The 19,571-nt window shown below is 35.7% G+C and overlaps 4 protein-coding genes across 7 annotated transcripts in view; 1 reads left to right on the plus strand and 3 right to left on the minus strand.

Moving 5' to 3' along the window:
- LOC105690493 (leupaxin-like) overlaps positions 1-1,432 on the minus strand; it is a 30,027-nt gene extending 28,595 nt beyond the window's left edge. The window contains exon 1 of one of the 2 annotated variants that reach the window (XM_012408322.3): positions 1,278-1,432. In XM_012408322.3, coding sequence (XP_012263745.1) covers positions 1,278-1,290 — 13 coding nt within the window. In that variant the 5' untranslated portion in view covers positions 1,291-1,432. Of the gene's footprint in view, positions 1-154; positions 288-1,277 lie in introns of those variants that run through there. The other variant, XM_012408303.3, reaches the window with a different exon arrangement.
- Positions 1,433-1,685: 253 nt separating this feature from the next.
- LOC105690481 (RING-type E3 ubiquitin-protein ligase PPIL2) lies at positions 1,686-4,747 on the minus strand. The gene is made up of 10 exons (XM_012408273.3): positions 4,601-4,747; positions 4,168-4,511; positions 3,637-4,003; positions 3,341-3,506; positions 3,107-3,255; positions 2,863-2,986; positions 2,641-2,789; positions 2,397-2,548; positions 1,973-2,311; positions 1,686-1,880 (listed from the first exon to the last, which is right to left on the minus strand). The coding sequence occupies exons 2-10, from the start codon at positions 4,197-4,199 to the stop codon at positions 1,793-1,795; spliced, it is 1,566 nt and encodes a 521-aa protein (XP_012263696.2). The 5' UTR covers positions 4,200-4,511; positions 4,601-4,747; the 3' UTR covers positions 1,686-1,792.
- An 88-nt stretch (positions 4,748-4,835) lies between these two features.
- On the plus strand, positions 4,836-9,565 carry LOC105690677 (ubiquitin-conjugating enzyme E2-24 kDa). Of its 3 annotated transcripts, none has more exons than XM_048652678.1 (6): positions 4,836-5,199; positions 6,550-6,681; positions 6,795-6,845; positions 7,018-7,150; positions 7,411-7,558; positions 7,801-9,565. In XM_048652678.1, exons 2-6 carry the CDS (start codon positions 6,551-6,553, stop codon positions 7,896-7,898), a joined length of 561 nt encoding a protein of 186 aa, XP_048508635.1. In that variant the 5' UTR covers positions 4,836-5,199; position 6,550; the 3' UTR covers positions 7,899-9,565. The 3 variants fall into 3 exon arrangements, with proteins under 3 accessions (XP_048508635.1, XP_012264123.1, XP_012264131.1); XM_012408700.4 differs by having other exon boundaries at positions 4,843-5,199; positions 6,547-6,681; XM_012408708.4 differs by lacking the exon at positions 4,836-5,199 and adding an exon at positions 5,340-5,495 and having other exon boundaries at positions 6,547-6,681.
- Positions 9,566-9,788: 223 nt separating this feature from the next.
- On the minus strand, positions 9,789-17,214 carry LOC105690669 (CD63 antigen-like). The gene is made up of 6 exons (XM_012408690.3): positions 16,331-17,214; positions 15,804-15,992; positions 14,624-14,794; positions 13,543-13,761; positions 13,359-13,420; positions 9,789-11,872 (listed from the first exon to the last, which is right to left on the minus strand). Exons 1-6 carry the CDS (start codon positions 16,391-16,393, stop codon positions 11,854-11,856), a joined length of 723 nt encoding a protein of 240 aa, XP_012264113.1. The 5' UTR covers positions 16,394-17,214; the 3' UTR covers positions 9,789-11,853.
- Between the last annotated feature and the right edge of the window lie 2,357 nt (positions 17,215-19,571).

The following is a 19,571-nucleotide window of genomic DNA, read 5'->3' on the forward strand; positions in this document are numbered from 1 at the left end:
CGAATTTATCACTGATTACAAGACACATTTCGAAAGTAGAATTCAGTATTTCTCGAAAATCGAGGACGTTATCAAAAAATATTTCGTTGCGTATGCGTTACAAACTACAACACGTGGATATGTACTCGTAGGTAGAATTTGAAAGATAGTTTACGTTTGTCTGTTCCTTATCAAAAGTGTAATTTACTATAACGGAGGCGTAAATTTCAAAATCCGAATTCACACGCGATGGTAGTTCTTATAATCCAGAGAAGATTTGGCCATAACACTGACTACTGATTGTGAGTGACTGACTAAACTCTGAGTGTTGACTGACGATCGGCGTGATCGCACGAACGAAGGCGAGACGGCATAAACTGCCGCTGTGACCACCCAGATAATAGTTACGCACTCAATCCCCCACCTACTTATTTTATTACACGGACGTGCGTACGTTTCCCATGTTAGTAAATAGAAACCTACCTATATCAGGGTGGCACAAAAACAACGTACATTATTCAATAGTATCTACAAAATGAATGAATCAAACCAAAAAATTTTCAAACGAAAAAATAACAAAAAGTACAGACAAACAATTACAAATAAGAAACCAATTTGTAATTTGAAAAGTTTTATACCAAAAATATCCAGTAGCGTAGCTCAAAGCTCTTGAAATGTGCAATTCGGTTCAAAAAGACTTTTTTTCTGCACCAAACTTGATAGCCTTCTGTAACAATATTCAAAACTCAGCGAAGAGCTTACAATTGGATAATTACATGTAGTCATAGAATACAATATATTTTATGTGTTTAATCATTCATATCTTATTATAGAATCATATTGAATTCCAGAAATTTTGCTTACATAGTCTTGAAGCAAACCTCAACCACCTCAACTACAACGTTACTACTCATGGTGTTGATGCAAGTGTACTGTCATTGACTTAATGGTACAGTCAACGCTTACGGCAATCATTATAATATTCAGATTTCACCCGCGAGAAGCTTTTGTCGAATTACTTCAAAATTCCCGCGCTCAGCTGGGTATTGAATATCCATTGATACGCATTGATCAAAATATGCACTATTTACATTATGGTGTTGTTAGACGATATGCAATATTACAGGGTAAAACATGACAGAATAAAAGTTTATTCGTTTTCTATAGGTATTGTTGTTGTTCGAACCACCTGTCATGTATACAACAACAGTCGTGACTAATAGAGTCCGAAATACAAGTAAAGTCAAAAAGTTTGAGGTTACCTTGTAGTTTATTAATTATTAAACAGAATCACTCACCTAAATCATCCATATTTTTAGCCAATCTAGTCCAGGGAATCCAAGGCACAAGTAACAGACTTCGTTTTTTGAATATCTTAAAATTAAGGCTGATAAATTCACAGAACCTCACCGATAGCAGTACAGAACAATTTTAAGAGACGGGGGGCTTTGGACGAAATATCAAACATGGAGGACTCCGCTCTTCCTTTTGATCTTGATCCTAATTTTTGAATTGCATAGCGCAAATGCCGCGACATATCTCGGACGGTTAATGAATTACAAATTATTTATGTTTAGGATGCGAGATTCCGATTTTGACAGATTCATTCATTTATTTTATAGGTAAAAACAATAAAGGGTGAACTGAAGTGTGAATAAGTGTGACTGATCAGATAGTATTGAGGTTATTTAAATGAATGAAAGAAATTCTTTTGTCAAGCATATTTACATTTTTGTATAAAAAAAAGGAATATAATAATAAGACTATACAATATACAATATCTTGAGACAGCTTACAGTTGATTTAAATTTCTTTACCAAGCCGAAAAATTTTTGAACGAATAAGACGCGTCCTTACTCTTCTTTGATCTAGGTTCACCACTCACTTCTCCTTTTTCAGATCTACAAAAATGGTAGCATCAAGTTTTTGCAAATAATTTTTCAATGCGTATGGAGTGTAATCAAAATTAAATATCTTTGGACAGAATACTCACTTGGCTGATTCATCGTTAAACTGCACGTACTTCCCAACACCACTACGATAGATTTTGAGCGTGTTACCACCTTCGATTGAATTTTTCAACTTTTTGTTGGAGGCTTCTTGCGCTAATCTATTCAATTCGGAAGCACGCTCCGCTGCTAATTGTTCATCTGCCTCCTGGAAAGGATCAACGAATACTTGCGCACGCTGCACAATGATATCCTCAATTGGTCTATCCTTATTGTCGACCTCAATTTTCTCTATTGCATTTAATGTGTCTAATCCACCAACGATTTTTCCGAATACTGTGTGCTTACGATCCAAGTGGCGACAAGATCGGTAAGTTATAAAACTGTGGATCGATAATCATCTCATACAATCAGGGCAAACTTTGAAACACAGCAAATGTTTAAGATTTAACTCATCAAGATACTCACAACTGGGATCCGTTTGTATTCGGGCCGGAATTCGCCATGGATAAAATTCCTCTCCCTTGGTGAACCAAGTTCGGTTTGAATTCATCTTCAAAAGGCTTATCCCATATCGATTTTCCACCGTTACCTGTATTTGTTGGATCCCCACCTTGAATCTGAGTGTCACATTAAGGCTTTCAGAAATTAAGCTATCAGAAGTAATAACAGAATAATTTGTTATTATTCAATTCAGCCTTTGATAGCTTACCATAAAATTTCTGATAGATCTGTGGAACTTGGTGCCATCGTAGTATCCGTTTTGACAGTGTTTCATAAAATTCTCACAAGTTTTGGGGACTACGTCACAATAAAGCTCCAAATTAAGGGATCCGAAATTCGTCACGAACCTTACATACCCTAAGAGCATTGTAAAGAAGTTGCAAAAAATGTTCTAATGTCTCATAGCGGAAATAGTTAAAACAAACCTCACCTTTTTTTTTCACACGTTCATAACGAACCAGATCTTCTTCAACGATCGCAGCTTCATGCTTTGTTTCAGTCGGCATCACGGTTGAAGTAAATCCAGCTGCTACAGCCCCCGTAGAATAATGTGCCTGTATTCACACACAGCCAACATGAATTCACATGATGGTACATTGGTAAAAGAGAAGACGAAAAAATATTCACTTGGAAAACGAGATCAAATGGGTAAAAGATGATCTTTTCTTTCTCACCGCATTGAACTTGTCCGCCTTATCTACAGCGGATTTGTCTTTGTTTTCAACAGGTTTGAATTCCCTGTTCAACTCTTCTAATATTTCTCTAGTTTCTGAAGAGACAGTTTTGAGTTTAGCGTTTGGGTCCTTTCGCTCCTTAGTAATCTCTGTAATTCGTATTCGTCTGTTTAGATACACTCAAACCAAATTATTGAGTCATAACTGGTGGATTGTAACAAAGCTAATATGAACCTTCATCTTCTACTCGAAGATTATTCTTGATATGATGGAAAGTAGATAAATTAAATTTCGTAGCATTATTGGCATCCTGAATAGTGATCAAGTCCTTCCGATCAAAGGGTTGGTCATTAATCAAGTCCTTCCAATTCCGTGTTTTTATATTCAATTGCTCGACTGCCTAAGAATTTTATCCAAATTTTATGAGTATTAGCATCTCTATGAAGGATTAACAGTCAAAAGAGAACGAGCTTTGAAAGTTGTCTATTAGCACTGTGTGAAAAAGAAGACAAATCTCAAAACAAACGGACCTCATACGAATAGACATTTCCTGTAGTTTTCACAGCAACAATATGGGAATGTTTTGTGAACAATTTGAACAGTACTGGGCAGTGGTATTGGCCTTCCGCGTTCTTGTGAAAGTTCAACTTCGTCAATGACTTTGCATCCAACGGTTTTCCCGTGACAGGGTTATGTTTGTATTTCTTTATGTAATCAATGATAGCTTGCAATTCAAATACGTTTCCGTCAACGTCACAATAAGGATGTTCGAAAGGCTGCAAGCTCACACAGCAATGATTGTATGGCAATCGTCGGAATGTCGTATCTTCTGTGGACTCCAGCGTTCCAGCTCTCTTTCCGCCGTACAAGGTTGTCCATTCTGTGTACGTTAGGTACCTGATAATATTTATAAAAAAAGGAGGAATTCAAACGAAGAGAAATTTTCAAAAAGCGTCTGAGAAGAGGTAGAGTTCTAAATTGAATCTTAACCTCAAACATCAATTCGTTGGAAACGTACGCACTGTGAAAATAAAAGATTAGTGGAGAAGATAGATCCTTACATTTTGTCCTTCTGATGCTGTCGCTTCCCCATCTTGATTTCTGTCTATTTATCCGACAAGATGTTTCAAATAAATCCACCGAACGACAGATTCAAATACTAGTCAAAATAAAGCACTGAGAATAACTCGAAAGGCAAACCTCGATTTACGATCGAAGGGTTGAAGGCGCTCTTCGCAGCGTCGTTCAATCGAACCAAAAAGCCAAGCGCTTGGAAAACGGAGAAAAGCGCTTCGAATTGCAATACCCTTTGCACAGTGACTCTCAAACCAAGGCGATGACATTATTTTTTTGAGTTCTTCTTGACCTACCATAAAATTGCCGATTGCCGGAAAGCTGTATTAGCCTGTGAACAAAGTTAGAAATGGATTAGTAAGTTAAAACATTTTTTTCTATCGAATTTTTGATCGGTTATGAAAAATAAAATCCGCTTACCCAGGTCTTAAATTATTCTGAGATCGGTTATGGCCGATAGGAAGTTTCAAGCGGCCCGAGCTTACATACATGGTTTGATTGAGAATCTCTGTATCGCGGTTGGTTCCGGGGGTCACGTTTTGGAGAGGGCGATTCAAATTCTTCCCTTTGTGCGCTTGTGTACTGTTTTCTTTCGTCGGTTTGAGCTTCCGATGAAAATTAAATAGCCATTGGTAAAGGGGGGCTGAGGCAGAACCGCGGCTATTTAATCCACCCCACGTCTGATGGCAGTGAGTAAAAGAGGCTGGTGAAGTAAAGGTGTGATTTCGATAAAAGGTTCTCAGGACGCCGTGGGGTAATTTTGGTGGCCTCCAGGGCCTAGTTGCCTCAGCCAAGGAGTCAAGCAAGACCCGTGCTGCACGTCGCGGCAGTGCACCTCCATTATCCCAATCCGGCAACTGGGAACTGGCAAGCTCAAAGCTTGTCTCTAGGAGCTGGGATTCGAGCTCTAGCTGTCTGTTTAACGCCGTTACCCGGCTAAACCGGCTCTATTGCACGAGTTGTGGCCGCTGATATTTACCACTGTTTGCAAACACGGCGTTCAAGTTTTAATACACAAGGTAGATACTTATTATTGCATCGCCGTGGTTTCATTTGTATCGGTATCCTCTATTGTTTTCCCATTTGATCCACCCACGTTTGACACTACTCTGAAAACATCATTATTTTTTATTTCTCAGGCTAAGGATCAGTTAGGTACATGCGGAAATTCATTGCAGTGAACAAGTTTTACTCGTGCGTGTTTCGATGTGTACTCTATTTGTTGTGTCCTCCCTTTGCAGATCATTTTTATTTGTACCTTCACCAACGTGTTTGTGATATTAAAATTCACTTACTTTCACTACAATTTTATAAGGTAAACCGGAGATATACTGCCTCAAATAACTCTTGCATTCCATTCTTTATTCCCTTGATTTTTTTGTGGTTTTGACAACCTCTTTTTTATTAGTATTGTTAAAACAATACTGTGTTTTCGTTTCATTGCATCTGACTTCTAAATCGATAGTATACGAGCAAACAATTTTTGGAGGCTATATTGCTCTATGCTTTCCTCAAATCTATCGTCGACCCCATCTCCGCAGAGGTCTTTGTTATTTATTGGTTAGGTAAAGAATTAAGGGCTGCAGTTTTACTTGTCTAATTGATTCCTCTACACGTTTAATTCTGTCATGTAGCTTTTAGCCGCATGAACACAAATTGTCATAAGGCGTCTTCATACAATTCATTTTTCTTTGTGACTAGTTTGGGAGTTCCTTGAAAGACCTAGACGCCGGTTCTCTTGGGTGAGGCTGCTTTTGAACAATGTAGACTCACAGATGTTTTACGCACCCATATCCTTTGAACATGGAAAGAAGTTGTAAAATTATAGCTTACATGTATTAATAATTAAAAGTTTGTAGCATCATCGCAGATATTGCAGATGTAAAAGTATATACTTCAGAGAATGATAATTTTTATAATGATCGATTATTTGTTTCATTGAACCTGTCAGAGTTTCAACATTTATCTGGTAATAGATTACACGATGAAATATGATTGTTTTATGATCTCATCTAGCAATAAGAATTCTTTTTTTGCATTTGAGTTGATTGTCCTGTGGTGTACAGATGTGGTTGTGACATTTGTTTACATTGTCTTTTTCTCATGTAGAGAGATTAATGTACTATTATTTGCAAATTCATAAATGCATATTTTCATCTTGTGTCATTTTTAATTCATTAGCTTAGAATATAACTCAAAAATTCCTGATTAGTTTGTAGAATATTTTATTGTGATAATTACTTTTTATGAAGATCAACTCTGATGATGTTCAACCAATGACCGCTGTATTCCTTATTATATCCCTGCAGCATTCATAGGACAAGTACATATCTCCAATAGTCAACTGGATGTATCTTTCTTTTCAGAAGTATGTCATCCGGGGCTGGATCAAGTGGTACAGGACGAGGCCGTGGATCTTCTTTGGCAGATAATAAACCAGAAAACAAAGAGGCTAAGCCGAATCCAAAAATGTCAAAGGCTCTAGGAACTTCTGCTAAAAGGTATAATTCCTTAGATGAACTATAATTGCAAAGTATCATCTTTGCTATGTCAATTCATTGGTCAGTTACCGGTGATGCTGTGGATAATAAAATTGTTACGTTTCTTATTTCAGGATACAAAAGGAATTAGCAGAAATCACTTTAGATCCACCACCCAACTGCAGGTCCGTTATAAAAATATATCTCCCAACATCTAAAATTGTTTGGCTAGGGCTATTTCGTCTCATTTTTGGCTGTCTTGTTCTAAATTCATGAGTTTTTCCAACTTGCCTGCAATTTGGCTAAGTTTTACTACCATGGAACAATGTTCTGTTATGAAATTATCTTTTTCAATAGTGCTGGACCAAAAGGAGACAACTTATATGAGTGGGTATCTACCATATTAGGCCCACCTGGATCCGTTTACGAGGGAGGAGTTTTTTTTCTGGACATCCACTTTTCGGCAGAATATCCTTTCAAACCACCCAAGGTATGAATTTAATATTCTGATTATTGATATGGTTCAATACCAGTTAAAGCGATCGGCATTCAGCTAATATTTCATTTTGAGGCCCCCTGCTGGAAAGTGTATTTAGATAAATGCTAGCAATCAGAGTTTGAATGATTTATAATATTGCGTGCACATGAAGCCTGAAATTCTAGTATTTATATCAATAGGGATATAACTAATAACTCACAAACTGTGACAAGTAAAACATGCTGGTATATGGAATTCATTTTATGTTTCAGGTCACGTTTCGAACACGTATTTATCACTGTAATATAAACAGTCAAGGTGTAATATGCCTGGATATTCTGAAAGATAACTGGTCTCCTGCCCTCACCATTTCTAAGGTGCTACTCTCCATCTGCTCCCTCCTCACAGACTGCAACCCAGGTTTGTTGAAGTTTATTTTTTCTTACGATAATTACTTATTATTCATACGGTGATGAAACAAAACTGTGCACAGAGTTATTATTTGAGTATGTTTCTTACAAATTTATAACTTTCCAAATGTATCTCAAAGCCGTTTTAGCCATCATGAGTGCAATATTCAATTTTTATTTAAAATTTGATTCTAATATCACTTTATCCCGCTGAAATGTGGAAATAACCAATTTTAACCTAATAAATTTCAGCTGATCCTTTGGTGGGTAGTATAGCAACGCAATATCTGCAAAACAGGGAAGAACACGATCGTATAGCGCGACTGTGGACCAAGCGCTATGCCACATGAACAATTGTTCAAAATTTGAATTTATCTCCTATCAGCCTCATGCCAATTAACCACCGGCTGAAGCTCTTGTTTTTACTCGGCTAACGTAAACTTTAAGATGTTTAAGTAGAACTGCTTAATTGGGCAGCTTTGAACAAAAGTCAAGGTATCAAAACTTGAGAACAGCTAGAGAAGTGAATGTGATGTGCTTTCATGTTGAGTATGTTGATGTGCCTAAGACGGATGAACGTAAAGAAATGAACGTATGTATGCGACCAATGAATGAATTACTGAATGAATTTTTACAGCGGCATGAGCAAGGAGGATTTCACCTAAACTATGACAAGCTAGTATTTAAAATGATCGTATTGTAAATCAACAATACTGTCCGATTATACTGATACTTTTAGGGTAGGAGAGGTCACGAACTATAATATTAACGATAATACTAAATTGTAAGTAATTAGGTACTTAGATATTAAGATGCGAATATAGAGGCCCAATTCTCTCACACCCTGACGATCATACCCTTTCACCCTTCAATATTTTTGTATACGCTCAACTTTAATCTTATCACACCATACACATAATTTTAAATTATTCATTTTATATTTTCATCATTTATAATTTGATGATTTGCGCTCGTTGTGTGAAGAGACGACGTAGTTATAATATTTTAGCCAAACGCTTACGAGATAAAATTTAATCAATTGATATTATTTTATCACCTAATTGACGGGGGGGAAAATAGACAAAACTTACAAACAAATAGAAAAAAAAAATTACCTGAATTCGTGTGATTGTGCGCTATGCTATCATCACTATTGTAACGCAGCGTCGGTGTTGTTTGCAGTGATATTCGTGAACCGATCAAGTGTTTGGGGCCACTTGCTAAATCGTTGTAATTGTAAATAAATATTATTTCCTGTATATTCAAGCTAGTATATTACCAGATCAATGTAATTTTGACCTGAATTTTATCCTGCAAATAGAGCGACACGTTGCTTGAAATTCAACAATTTGGTTAATGTGTCCCGCTATTTTGTGAAAAGAGTGTAGGTATTGTTTGAAAGCGTGGAAAAAATGGGACGATGTTATAAGTTTAAAATCAGACGAGTAATAGTAATGATTATTGTAATAGTATCTGCAACGGCAGCCATTATTGATAAATGTGTTCAGCCAAAAATTAGCAGTTTTAGGTGAGAGAAATTAGTCTTCAATTTAGAAAATAAATGATATTGAAACTCTTGTTCATTCCTTTATTATAATTTTTTTTTTTTAATTTTTTTTCTACTTTTTTCTATATTTCTATGAGCCATAAAGCTGATTTGAAATTGTAATCGGAGATCTCTCAAGCTATTATTTATTGATTTTATAAGTGTGAATCTCTCTGATTTCCTTGTGCATTGAAGATTCCCAAGTTATTATTTTCACGAGCGCTGCAGAATGGAAGTTGTGGAAAATTGTTACCAAGTTTATTCACGCGTTTAGAGTATTATGTATGAACATTTAAAATAAAAAAAAGTGGGCTGTGGTACTAAGTGCAATTACTGCAACTTCCTAATCTGAATAACTCTGCATAGAGAAAGAGACCTTAAAGTTTCGTTCAATATCCAATAATATGGTAAATGTTAGTCTGCTAGTTAGTGGCGTCGATATCAAGATTAAATAAACTACATTATACATAATCATTGTGCAACCTCTCTTCTCCTACCTCTTATAACAAGTGTCTCCGATAACAGTATCTGCACAAACTCGGCTAGCTGTCTTCCATATGCGTGTATTGCATACTTGATGTGTTGCAAGAAAACGGTAAGTAGAACGTACCAATAATAAGTATAAGAGTCGGTAGTAACCATGGAAGTATTCAACTCTCAGGGCTCATTTAACAGGTTTGAAATGAAAGAACTCTTAATTAGAATTAATTTATTAGTATTATATTATCTAGACAAGTATGTGCTAAGGATAGACGGTTAGCTCCTAAGAAGTTAGCTGCCAAAAATGGTTGAATTTCAGTGATAAAAACAAAAAATACTTTTCAGTATCGTAATAAGTCTAAATTTTGTATCAATTTATGTTTGTATATCGTATTCAAAATATCATGAATTGTTAATACTGATTATCATAATAATTGTCAGTCTTTTTTGTGGCCTGATCATAAACATCTACCCAATGCAAAGGGTCAGCAGGGTGATTAAAATGAGTAACAAATTGATGATACCGTAATTGATGGATATAAAGGAGCAAACTTTGGGCAAGTGCTATAACAATTGTACCCGACAAGCAACATTGTGTATCACATTTAAATAATGACTAAAGCACTTCCAAAACTATTCTATTCTATGAACATATTGTCTATCAATATTTATAATCTTTTTCGTTCGTTTCTTCTGTATAATATATAATTTCGTATACTGTGACGACTACTTTCGGGTGACAGGACAACTCCGTGAGCGTGTAATGGTTCTAATAATCCAATAGCTGAATTTTCAGGCGCCATACACGAATTTCTTCTTTTAATGCCCAATTATTCTTCACTTGAATCGATGTATGTATATTGCAATTATATGTATTGCGATCAATGGGAAATTCATACCTCCTATTGAGAAATGAGTATTATGATATCGATGTATTTGCCTCGCAATGGAATGGACTAAGAAAAATCTTAAAGTATTGATATCATAGTTCGTAGTTGATCAAGGCTCTTGTTTTTTACAGTCAATTCTCAAATATACAATGTTGCAAAATGCAAATGACACAGTATCAAAATTATATATTGGTCTCATTTTCCTCTCTTTTTTCTATTTTTACTTGTTTCTTGTGTATTTCTCAAAGTGACTTTGGTGCAAAATTATAATAAAGGTAATTCTGTGTGTTACAACTTTCAATACACCAAAGTTAGTTACGGTATGTAAGGAAACATATGATTATTTTAAACTTGTGATATTTTTTTTCGCAATAAAATTAACTTGTCAACAAAGCGTCTTATTATGTGCACGTACAATGAAAGAAACAGTTATAAGCTAGTAGTATTAAACTGAATGAACTACACTATTATGTATGTATTTATACATACATTGGCAGAAAAATATTAACTAATTTTCTGCCAGTAGTTCGACACAAGTGGCAACCAGAAGGTAACAAAGAGAATCAATATGGGGGTTCACTGACACACGCACTCAATTATTGACAAAGATGATGACGCCGATGCATTATTCTTGCCCCCATTTATAGGACAAATGCGAGGTCCGATTATCCCCTATTGACTATGCGTGCCAGATTTAATCTAACACTCATATTCTTTGTAAATATTGTTATCGAGTATCCTTTTTTGGAGCTTTTTCTAATTTCCATAGATTCTTACATTTCAGTACAAACGAGTTTAAAATATTAATGGTAGTAGAATAAAAAATAATTCACACAAGATTGTTTAGTAAGATAGCGTAACTGTAGATGTTGTGTTTTTCATTTTGAAGATATTGAATTTGTAATAAAGTGTTTTTGTCTCAAGCAATTAACTTCAGCATTGACAAGATTATCAAAGCGAGTCAGATTGCATATACATATGTATGTTTTCAAGCTATAAAAAGTAAGCTTGATGCTACAATAATTCCAGCCAACAATTCGATATCAAATTGTTGAGGGATTCACAAAGGCAAATGCTCGTCATTTCTCACTCAGGCATATGGATAATAAGGAGAAACGATGGTCACTCACAACGGATACAGATAACGATGAATTGTGGTATGAAATTGAAAAAACGGAGTTATTTAATCTGATTTACATTATTGATTGGCCAGTTTTATGATTTCTGGGTATTGTTATTTTGCCACCATTATTTTTTAAATCCCACCATTTCTCCTCAGTACACTTTCGTAAGCACAACAACCATAATCGTATAATGAATCTATACATAATCAACTAGCAAATGCATGATGAACAATATAATGAAATGTGCCTCCTAAGTAGTGGCGGATCAGTGCGCCGTTGTTTCACTGTAATTAAAAATTTCCATCACTGAATAAACACAAGTTTTTAATTGAATGTCAAAGAAGACGAGTGCAATGAACAACGAATAAGCGAAAGAGAGGTACAAATATTAACACAGCTGAGGCAAACAATCCTGAAATCTGATCGTTTTTCGAATTATATATAAAATATGAATGATACTACAATAAAATTGACGACTATTGTACATACAACAACTAGAACTTGTATCACAATTAATGGACCATTTGTAGAAATATTTCACAGTTTTGATATTTTTCCACCTGTATACGTGTAATTCCAAGGCCGTTTGCACGTTTTGAGTATCTCTAATAATATAGATAATAGAACTGTTGATAATTATTTGAAAAACTGTTAGCTGTATATTATTTGTAGCACAGTGATACTATTTTGTCGATATTTATTATTTTAACACTACGTAGACTTTACAATATGTAAAAAACAACAGAATATCTCCTTAATAATATATAAATATTTAAATCTTATTATTGTTATGTAAACTATGAAACTTTACGTATCGTTTATATTTATATGCGTATAGTATATAGTATTATAAATTATTAATATAATTCTGTAAACACAGATCCGAAGGATTCTGTATTTGACTTATGAAATTCTTTTTTTTTTTTTGTTTTTTTTTCAACGATCTGCTTGTGAATTTGACATTTTTGAGAAGTATCAGGTAATAAGAAATTGGTCAAGCAAAGAACAGCTCATGCTACAACATTTAATAGCCCAAATCACAGTATTTTTTAAAGAAATTGTTTGTCCTGAACGTGTGACAAGGTTTTGACACTGAAGACCGTATGAACAATAAGGTTCGTCAACGCGTAGCAAAGCATTTTTGTTCGTTACTCCTCAATATCCGAGATTATAACCCGTGCCAATGTTTCTTGTGAAAGCCAAATGTAAAATGCAGTCACAACATTTATCACTACTGCCAAGAGCTATTCGCTCGTTAATTAATTCACCTTCAGACGGTAACATGGCTGAACTGTTACACAAAGTTACAGTCACTTACTAGGCAACTAATATAAATAATTCATATAAAATAACTCCCGGGATCATTTCTGACGGTTGAATGAAATAAAATCTACTCACACCCAAAGTTTTACCGTGAAAAAGTGTAAAATTTAACGTCAGCATATTTCGGAACAAAAAAAATTTAATCATTAAACCGAGTCTCGAAGTATGTTGAACGCCCTATAGTTTCACGATGATACAGTTTAATTTAAAGAAATGAAGATGTGATGTAAAAAAAGATGGTGTTTTGAGCCTTCTCAGTCTAAGTTAAAATCAAAAATGAAATATAATTTGTGAATAATTGTGCAGAACGCATTTGATAATTAACGGTACAAATCAAAGGTAAACCAATCTTTAATAGGAACACGGTGTAGACAGTGTGATAGAACAACATCGGTAGAAAGTGCGTGGTAGGCAGGTTACAGTGAATATTTAGATCTGTGGGCTTACACTGTTTCATACTCGCGACGGATGGAGCGAGCCAAGCAGCAAGCAAAGATTACTCCGATTAACTGAAACAAAACAATGAATCAATATCAACAACATTGTATGCGGAGTGGACCCCACTCAATTCCGTACATTAGGAATAAAAATCGAGTTTAAGGTTGATGAAAATGCGACATTTTAAACTCACTTGAACAAGAGCAATTCCTATGCCAACACCACCCAGAATCACGGCATTGTCTTCGATTGCAGTTTGTAATTTTTTGATACATCCTTCGTTGCGCATACCAACGGCATTGATATCACATTTATTGTTGGTGTCGAATTCGATGCAGCAAGTTTCGGGTAGATCATTTCCTTTAAATACAGTAGACCAATCTTGTGGCCCGGAAATACCGCAGCAATTCAACTGGAAGTATTAATTACAGTTAGTTACAAGAAATCGATAATTTCAGACGATTAGCAGATGCTTTTTTTGGTGTTAAATAACACGTGCGGTTCAATACGTGTGTAATAGATGAGTTAGAATCCCACAATGTAACTGATGCGAATTCAATTATGCAATTTCCCTTTCACCAAAGCTATATATATGTATAGATACTATAGCATGACTAGCACATGGAAGTCAGATGCTAACAAAAACCACAATTTATGTGGCTGAGTGGGTTACGTTCCACAAAATGCCTACACTAGATCTCTAGGTGCTCAACTCTCACCTTGGACACAAAAGTTAGTCGTCTATGACAGTAGACACTGTTTTTTGCAAACCCGGAATTGGATATTGTTTTTGTCAAATTTTATTTTCAAGTCATTTACTGTATGGAAACTAAATATTTCGAGATTATGATTTAATATACATGAGTCTTATTGCTGTCCATAGTAACGACTATCAGCAACTTTATCTGAGGATGCATATTGTTGAGAACATGCGTAGCAGAGAACTTCTAACCAAGACTGTACACTGACGAATGCATACTGCGTTTGCAGCTGCAAACTAATATAGATATTGATTTACAGATACTGGTATTCTGCTCCAGGGTAACTAACTCACACCTGACTAACGTTATGCTCGCTATAAGCATTGCAGAAGGCCTAGAATATTCAAAATCCATCTAATATTAATAACCCATCAGCGAGGTCAGTTATTTAAACCCCGTTTAAAGCCTTGACACATACGTGGTGACTACTGATAACATTGAATCAATTGCGAGTTTATGTAAAACTCAGAAAATTGATATCACAAGATTAAGTGAAATTATGACAATTCTTACATCGTGCTGCATTATGTCCCATGAGTCTTTGGCTTCTTTTGAGCTCAGGTACTGCTTCAATGTTACATCCAGACGACCTTCTAGCATTGTACCAACTTCGTCTCGCATCATGTAGCCAGAAATTCCAGCACCAAGTTCCAGGGCAAATATCAAGAGCAGTAGGAGGGAAAACTAACAAATGATGAAGAACCATTAGGGAAATTAATAGCTAGTACATTATATATATGTACATGCTTATAGATATAGGTACTATGTAGCATAACGGTATAGTATCTAAAACATGATTGTGCTTGGAAAACAAGGTAAGCTATTTTGTTTTCTCTCCTAATAGTATATAACAGTATTACGAAAAAAAGAATGAAGACAGTAAAAAATAGAGAGGATAAAGAACAACTCATTGTAGTATCCATTCACATTGAAAATCAAATATCAGGGACTTGAAAATTTTTTCTTTTTATGCTCAATAGAACGTTCTTTTAAAATGCCCAAGATATCGTAGTGTCAACAAAAAAAAAATCCCGAGATGAAACGACAAAATCGTTTGTTAAACACGCGAAGAACCGTGCGTTCCAACTTTTTGTAATCATCAATAAATCAAGTTAACAAAATAGTGAGTAATATAAAATTAGGGATTTGTAAAAATTCTGATTTCATATTTGTTCCTCCTCTAGTAATGTAATATGAGAAATCCTCGTTCAGTAATATATTTGGCGGTTCCGTAAATAAACGGGGAAATTAATTATACATTCTTCCGAAATCTTCGAAAAGTGATTCATGGGTTTTATACTCTCCGACCTACCGTGCATATTCCCACTGACCTACGGGCTACGATACGCGATAAGATAAATTCGTCTATGTGTACTCATGTATGCCTGAAATAATTCATCGCAAGTTCGTACGCACACTATTACACCAATCAATACCATAGATTCACTGTCGTTTATGACACATGCGCTCATGGGATGCTCACAAAGTTGTAGAAAAATAAATGGGGAAAAAATTTTCCCTTCTTTTATTCTCTTCGTGTGGGTAGACACGAGAGAAGAGGAGAATAATAATATGCAATTGTAGACTGCAGCGGGCAACATACATACATATACGCTGATAACACATGCGTAACATACATATATCGCAATATTTGAGTCATATGAATATGCGATGTGTATATTCCTATTCGTACCGTTATGATCATGCAGTGGTTCTCCTTGACGGCACCGCAACATCCGAAAAATGATACAAGGAAAACAATGATGCCGACAACGATCATAAGCACAGGAGCAGCGAAGAACCAGTTGTCCACAAAGTTACTGTACCCCTTGTATAACCCTAAAATAACCGCCCCAACGGTGATGAAAACGATCCCGGTTATCTGAAAAAATAACGTATAAAATCTTACACATTATAAATAAGCATTATATTCTCTACTCAACATCAGCGAGGCTTAAAATAACTACAGATCGTTTATAGGTGCATCTTTTCTTTTTTTCCATTATTTTTTATTTCCTCTTTTTTCTTCCGATTCTTTTTCTTCTTCTTTCGCCGTGCTTAACTTTCTATCGAGCGCACGACGATGGCTCGAAACCCCCGTGTGTTAAACTCTTATATCTCCATAACTACAACCTTACCTTCGATGTTAGCTTCTGAAGATTTGTGTCATTTTACCTCTAATAAAAAACCGAATGAGCGAAAAAGTGAAAAATTACTCACCGCAAATATAAGATTGAATAGAAACAGCAGGTATTTGACACACGTCATTCCACCGGACACCATTTTTACGGATTTATTTTATGACAAACAAAACTTCGTTTAGAATTTTTTATTTATAAATATTACAATAAAGTAGTCGCACAGGATTTGATGCTTCTCAGACCCTTTTTCGTTTTACTCCTCTACTTTTATTCGAGTTTATAACGGAACAATCGGCACCGCGTGTTGCTTCTCTGGACGCTCGCTTTGAAGTACGGATATTTTTGTTGTGAGTCGCAGCACAACGTTGCGCGCGCCGTTTTGCTACCTAATTGTTGTTCGTATTGGATTGGAACTACTTTCTATTCGAAGGTGTTTTAACATTGCACTATTACAAGAAATGGGATTTATAGTTTATCGATGGTAATACCAAGTAGTAATTATTACGAGAGTATATAACTATGCCGTTAGAATTAAGCTCTCAATTTTTTACTTGGCAAATTTTTACGTCCGATGTAAGGGTTTTATTTCACGGTAACTTTGCAGGCATGAACTCCGTCACCCTGCTGGTTACACCTGTCGCTATTTGGCGCCGTATCCAAGGGGACTGCAATAGTTTCGATCGACACTTTTTATAAAGAACAAAAAAAAGTAATCACTACTTCGTCGCACCCTATCCCTGTATGTCGCGTCAGAACTTGGAAACCATAGAATGGAGACGAGTACACCAGTCCATATTATTATCACATAATAAATTTGATTAAAATTTATTCGCAATTTCCTGATGTAAATAACATATGTAAATGGGACAGTCCACGTCGACTCGACCAAGTTTTCACCCTCACTATTTTTTTTTTATGTCCATTCTATCTTCTATTTGATATTGCAGGATTGACATCTTTCAGGAACCTATGAGCGCCACAGGGCTTTTTCCAAAATGCGCATTATTTCTAGAATCTGAGAATTGTCTTCCAATCATAATCAAGTTACCAGTATTATCAATTATTTTCAGGTATCGCTGAAACGATAAGGGATGAGTCATTGATTAAAAAATATATGTATATCATTGATGCAATAAATAGTAACAAGTGCAGTATACTGAACACGTTACTGCATCAGTTACTTGACAGCTGTAGATTGGACGACAAAAGGCACACAAGAAGTGCTTGGAAAAAACAACTCTGACTTAGGTCTTGATCATTCTAGTGATGATCGTCTGTATGGGATCAACACTTTGTACTTTCATGATATACATGTGTATACATATGCGAATATAGGAAACAGTTATAGATAGTCGTAAGGGTAGAAGGTGCGGAAATCAATTGATTCAGTTTACTTGAATGTAAGAACTGCGAAAGTTGATAACCAATATGTATGCATAATGTATATATTTCTGTCTTATCTTGTGCGGTTTAGTTTTCTCCCAGTTATTTATAAATATTAGCTTGGAAATTCCTGGAGGGAGATTCAGCCGAGATAAGACATTCAAAAAGAGAGCTTCCATTGAGGTCCTTAAAAAAACCAAGAAAGCTCGCAAGAAAGACTCCTCTACACGCAATTTCTTTCATTATATTTGGAACTAGTAAATGCGATATTTACGAGCCAGTAAACTGCCATTAAAAAATGATTAAGATTACTTCTCCGTTCCATGTTTGAAAGGCGAATATTAATTGGATGACACGATTTATAATGATAAAATCTGCCGCAGGGTAACTTCATATAAATGTCAGTTGCCCCGCTCGACGTTGGGCCATACGATCTGAGCTCCTGTAGGTTCAAATAGCAAAGTTTTGTCTCGAGGCGTAATTACGTTCGTCCGTATTTTATATAGTTTATAATCTAAACGATGCCTTGCGTAGGTGGTGGCCGTATAGTCGACGACGGTAGCAACGTGGACATTCAGTGACCCTTTGGGTTTGGAGTGAGCTCGCCAGTAATTGCGTTTCAAGATCCATAGCGTGCTGAAAGCTGTAAGCGGTATGCCCAGAACCCACGTATGAATCCGCGTACATGTGAATGTATGTAATATATGTACAGCATGCACGTGCAGCGTACACCACTTTTATGGACATTATACGTCATACACATTTATTTTCAAAGGCGTGTACCTCTACCGCGAACCATATGGCGATCCATATTATTATATGGTGATCGTGGAATTGGTACGTTACCTGCAAACGAACTGGTTTTCTCCTACAATATATACCGTTATTTCGGTGTGTGTATAAAATATACGAATACATATACCTATATGTGTATAGAATTCGGATCTTGTCAATCAGGTGTTTCGCACGAGTCGCGGTATAATTATTTCTGAATTTTAAATTTGCAATCTGTTGAGTTGGTGGGAACCGCAATTATTTTCTTGTATATAATATTCATGAGATAATGACACGTAATGTTTCGGCGTACGGAAATCGCGGGGAATATTTTACCTTATCATTCTGAAATATAATTTGTTACAACTGAAATACTTTTAAGTAGAAACTAAAAATTCAGAAAACTAGAATTCGCAGAAAAAAAAAATTTGTTCCCAAATAGTAATAACGAAATCGATCGTTGAACCTTTCTTGTAAATTTGCCACTGTGATCGGACAAATACTTACGATTTCCTCGATCAAAAATCATATTTTTTCTGACAATAATTCATATTTAGTATATGTTAGAAATGGCAGTCTTAGTAACGGATGTAGCTTACTACAATCAGATAGGCAACATGCGATGATATGAGGCGGAACTGCGGTCACTTTATGCGAACATGACAAGGCTTGCGCATAAAGAAGAATGAAGATAACGGTGAAGGAAGCGATACGAAACAGGGTATCACGCGCGGTTAATGTCTACAACTGATCAGATTTGTACATGTACAGATGTCGAAACAAAAAATCGTTTCCGGAAATGCGGAATTCCATACTTTAATCTCTCATTCACAAAAGGGATCAATGAATCAATGTCTTCACTTCAACAGGAGTTTGCGAGAGATTTCATTTACCGAAAAATTTCGTTTTTCGTTTTGTCGTCGAGTTTCTAAAACATGTCAACGATCGATTGTGTCGTTCTTCTGGCAACAGAATGTTTTCATTTAATCTAGAATCATAGATATCTATGCTAGATTGCAGTTTCGGTCGTTTCAACTAAACATTTGCCTGAGTGCGAGTATTACATTTTTAAAAACTCACAACACGAAAACTACATGTGTGAAAGCTATGAGTACATGAGTTACAACCAACCGAGGGTTGAAATTGACCACGTCTAGAGGGGA

The sequence above is a fragment of the Athalia rosae genome, chromosome 3 (assembly GCF_917208135.1).
Source record: "Athalia rosae chromosome 3, iyAthRosa1.1, whole genome shotgun sequence".
Lineage (NCBI taxonomy): Eukaryota > Metazoa > Arthropoda > Insecta > Hymenoptera > Athaliidae > Athalia > Athalia rosae.

Coding starts and splice junctions, on each gene's coding strand:
- LOC105690481 (XM_012408273.3), bottom strand. CDS start 4,199: ATGGGGAAGCGACAGCATCAGAAGGACAAAAT. Junction 2,987..3,106: donor AGGCGGACAAGTTCAATGCG/GTGAGAAAGAAA, acceptor GTGTGAATACAG/GCACATTATTCTACGGGGGC. Junction 2,790..2,862: donor TGAACGTGTGAAAAAAAAAG/GTGAGGTTTGTT, acceptor CAATGCTCTTAG/GGTATGTAAGGTTCGTGACG.
- LOC105690677 (XM_048652678.1), top strand. CDS start 6,551: ATGTCATCCGGGGCTGGATCAAGTGGTACAGGACGAGGCCGTGGATCT. Junction 6,846..7,017: donor GATCCACCACCCAACTGCAG/GTCCGTTATAAA, acceptor CTTTTTCAATAG/TGCTGGACCAAAAGGAGACA. Junction 7,559..7,800: donor CCTCACAGACTGCAACCCAG/GTTTGTTGAAGT, acceptor AATAAATTTCAG/CTGATCCTTTGGTGGGTAGT.
- LOC105690669 (XM_012408690.3), bottom strand. CDS start 16,393: ATGGTGTCCGGTGGAATGACGTGTGTCAAATACCTGCTGTTTCTATTC. Junction 13,762..14,623: donor GGGACATAATGCAGCACGAT/GTAAGAATTGTC, acceptor TAATACTTCCAG/TTGAATTGCTGCGGTATTTC. Junction 13,421..13,542: donor TAGGAATTGCTCTTGTTCAA/GTGAGTTTAAAA, acceptor GTTTTGTTTCAG/TTAATCGGAGTAATCTTTGC.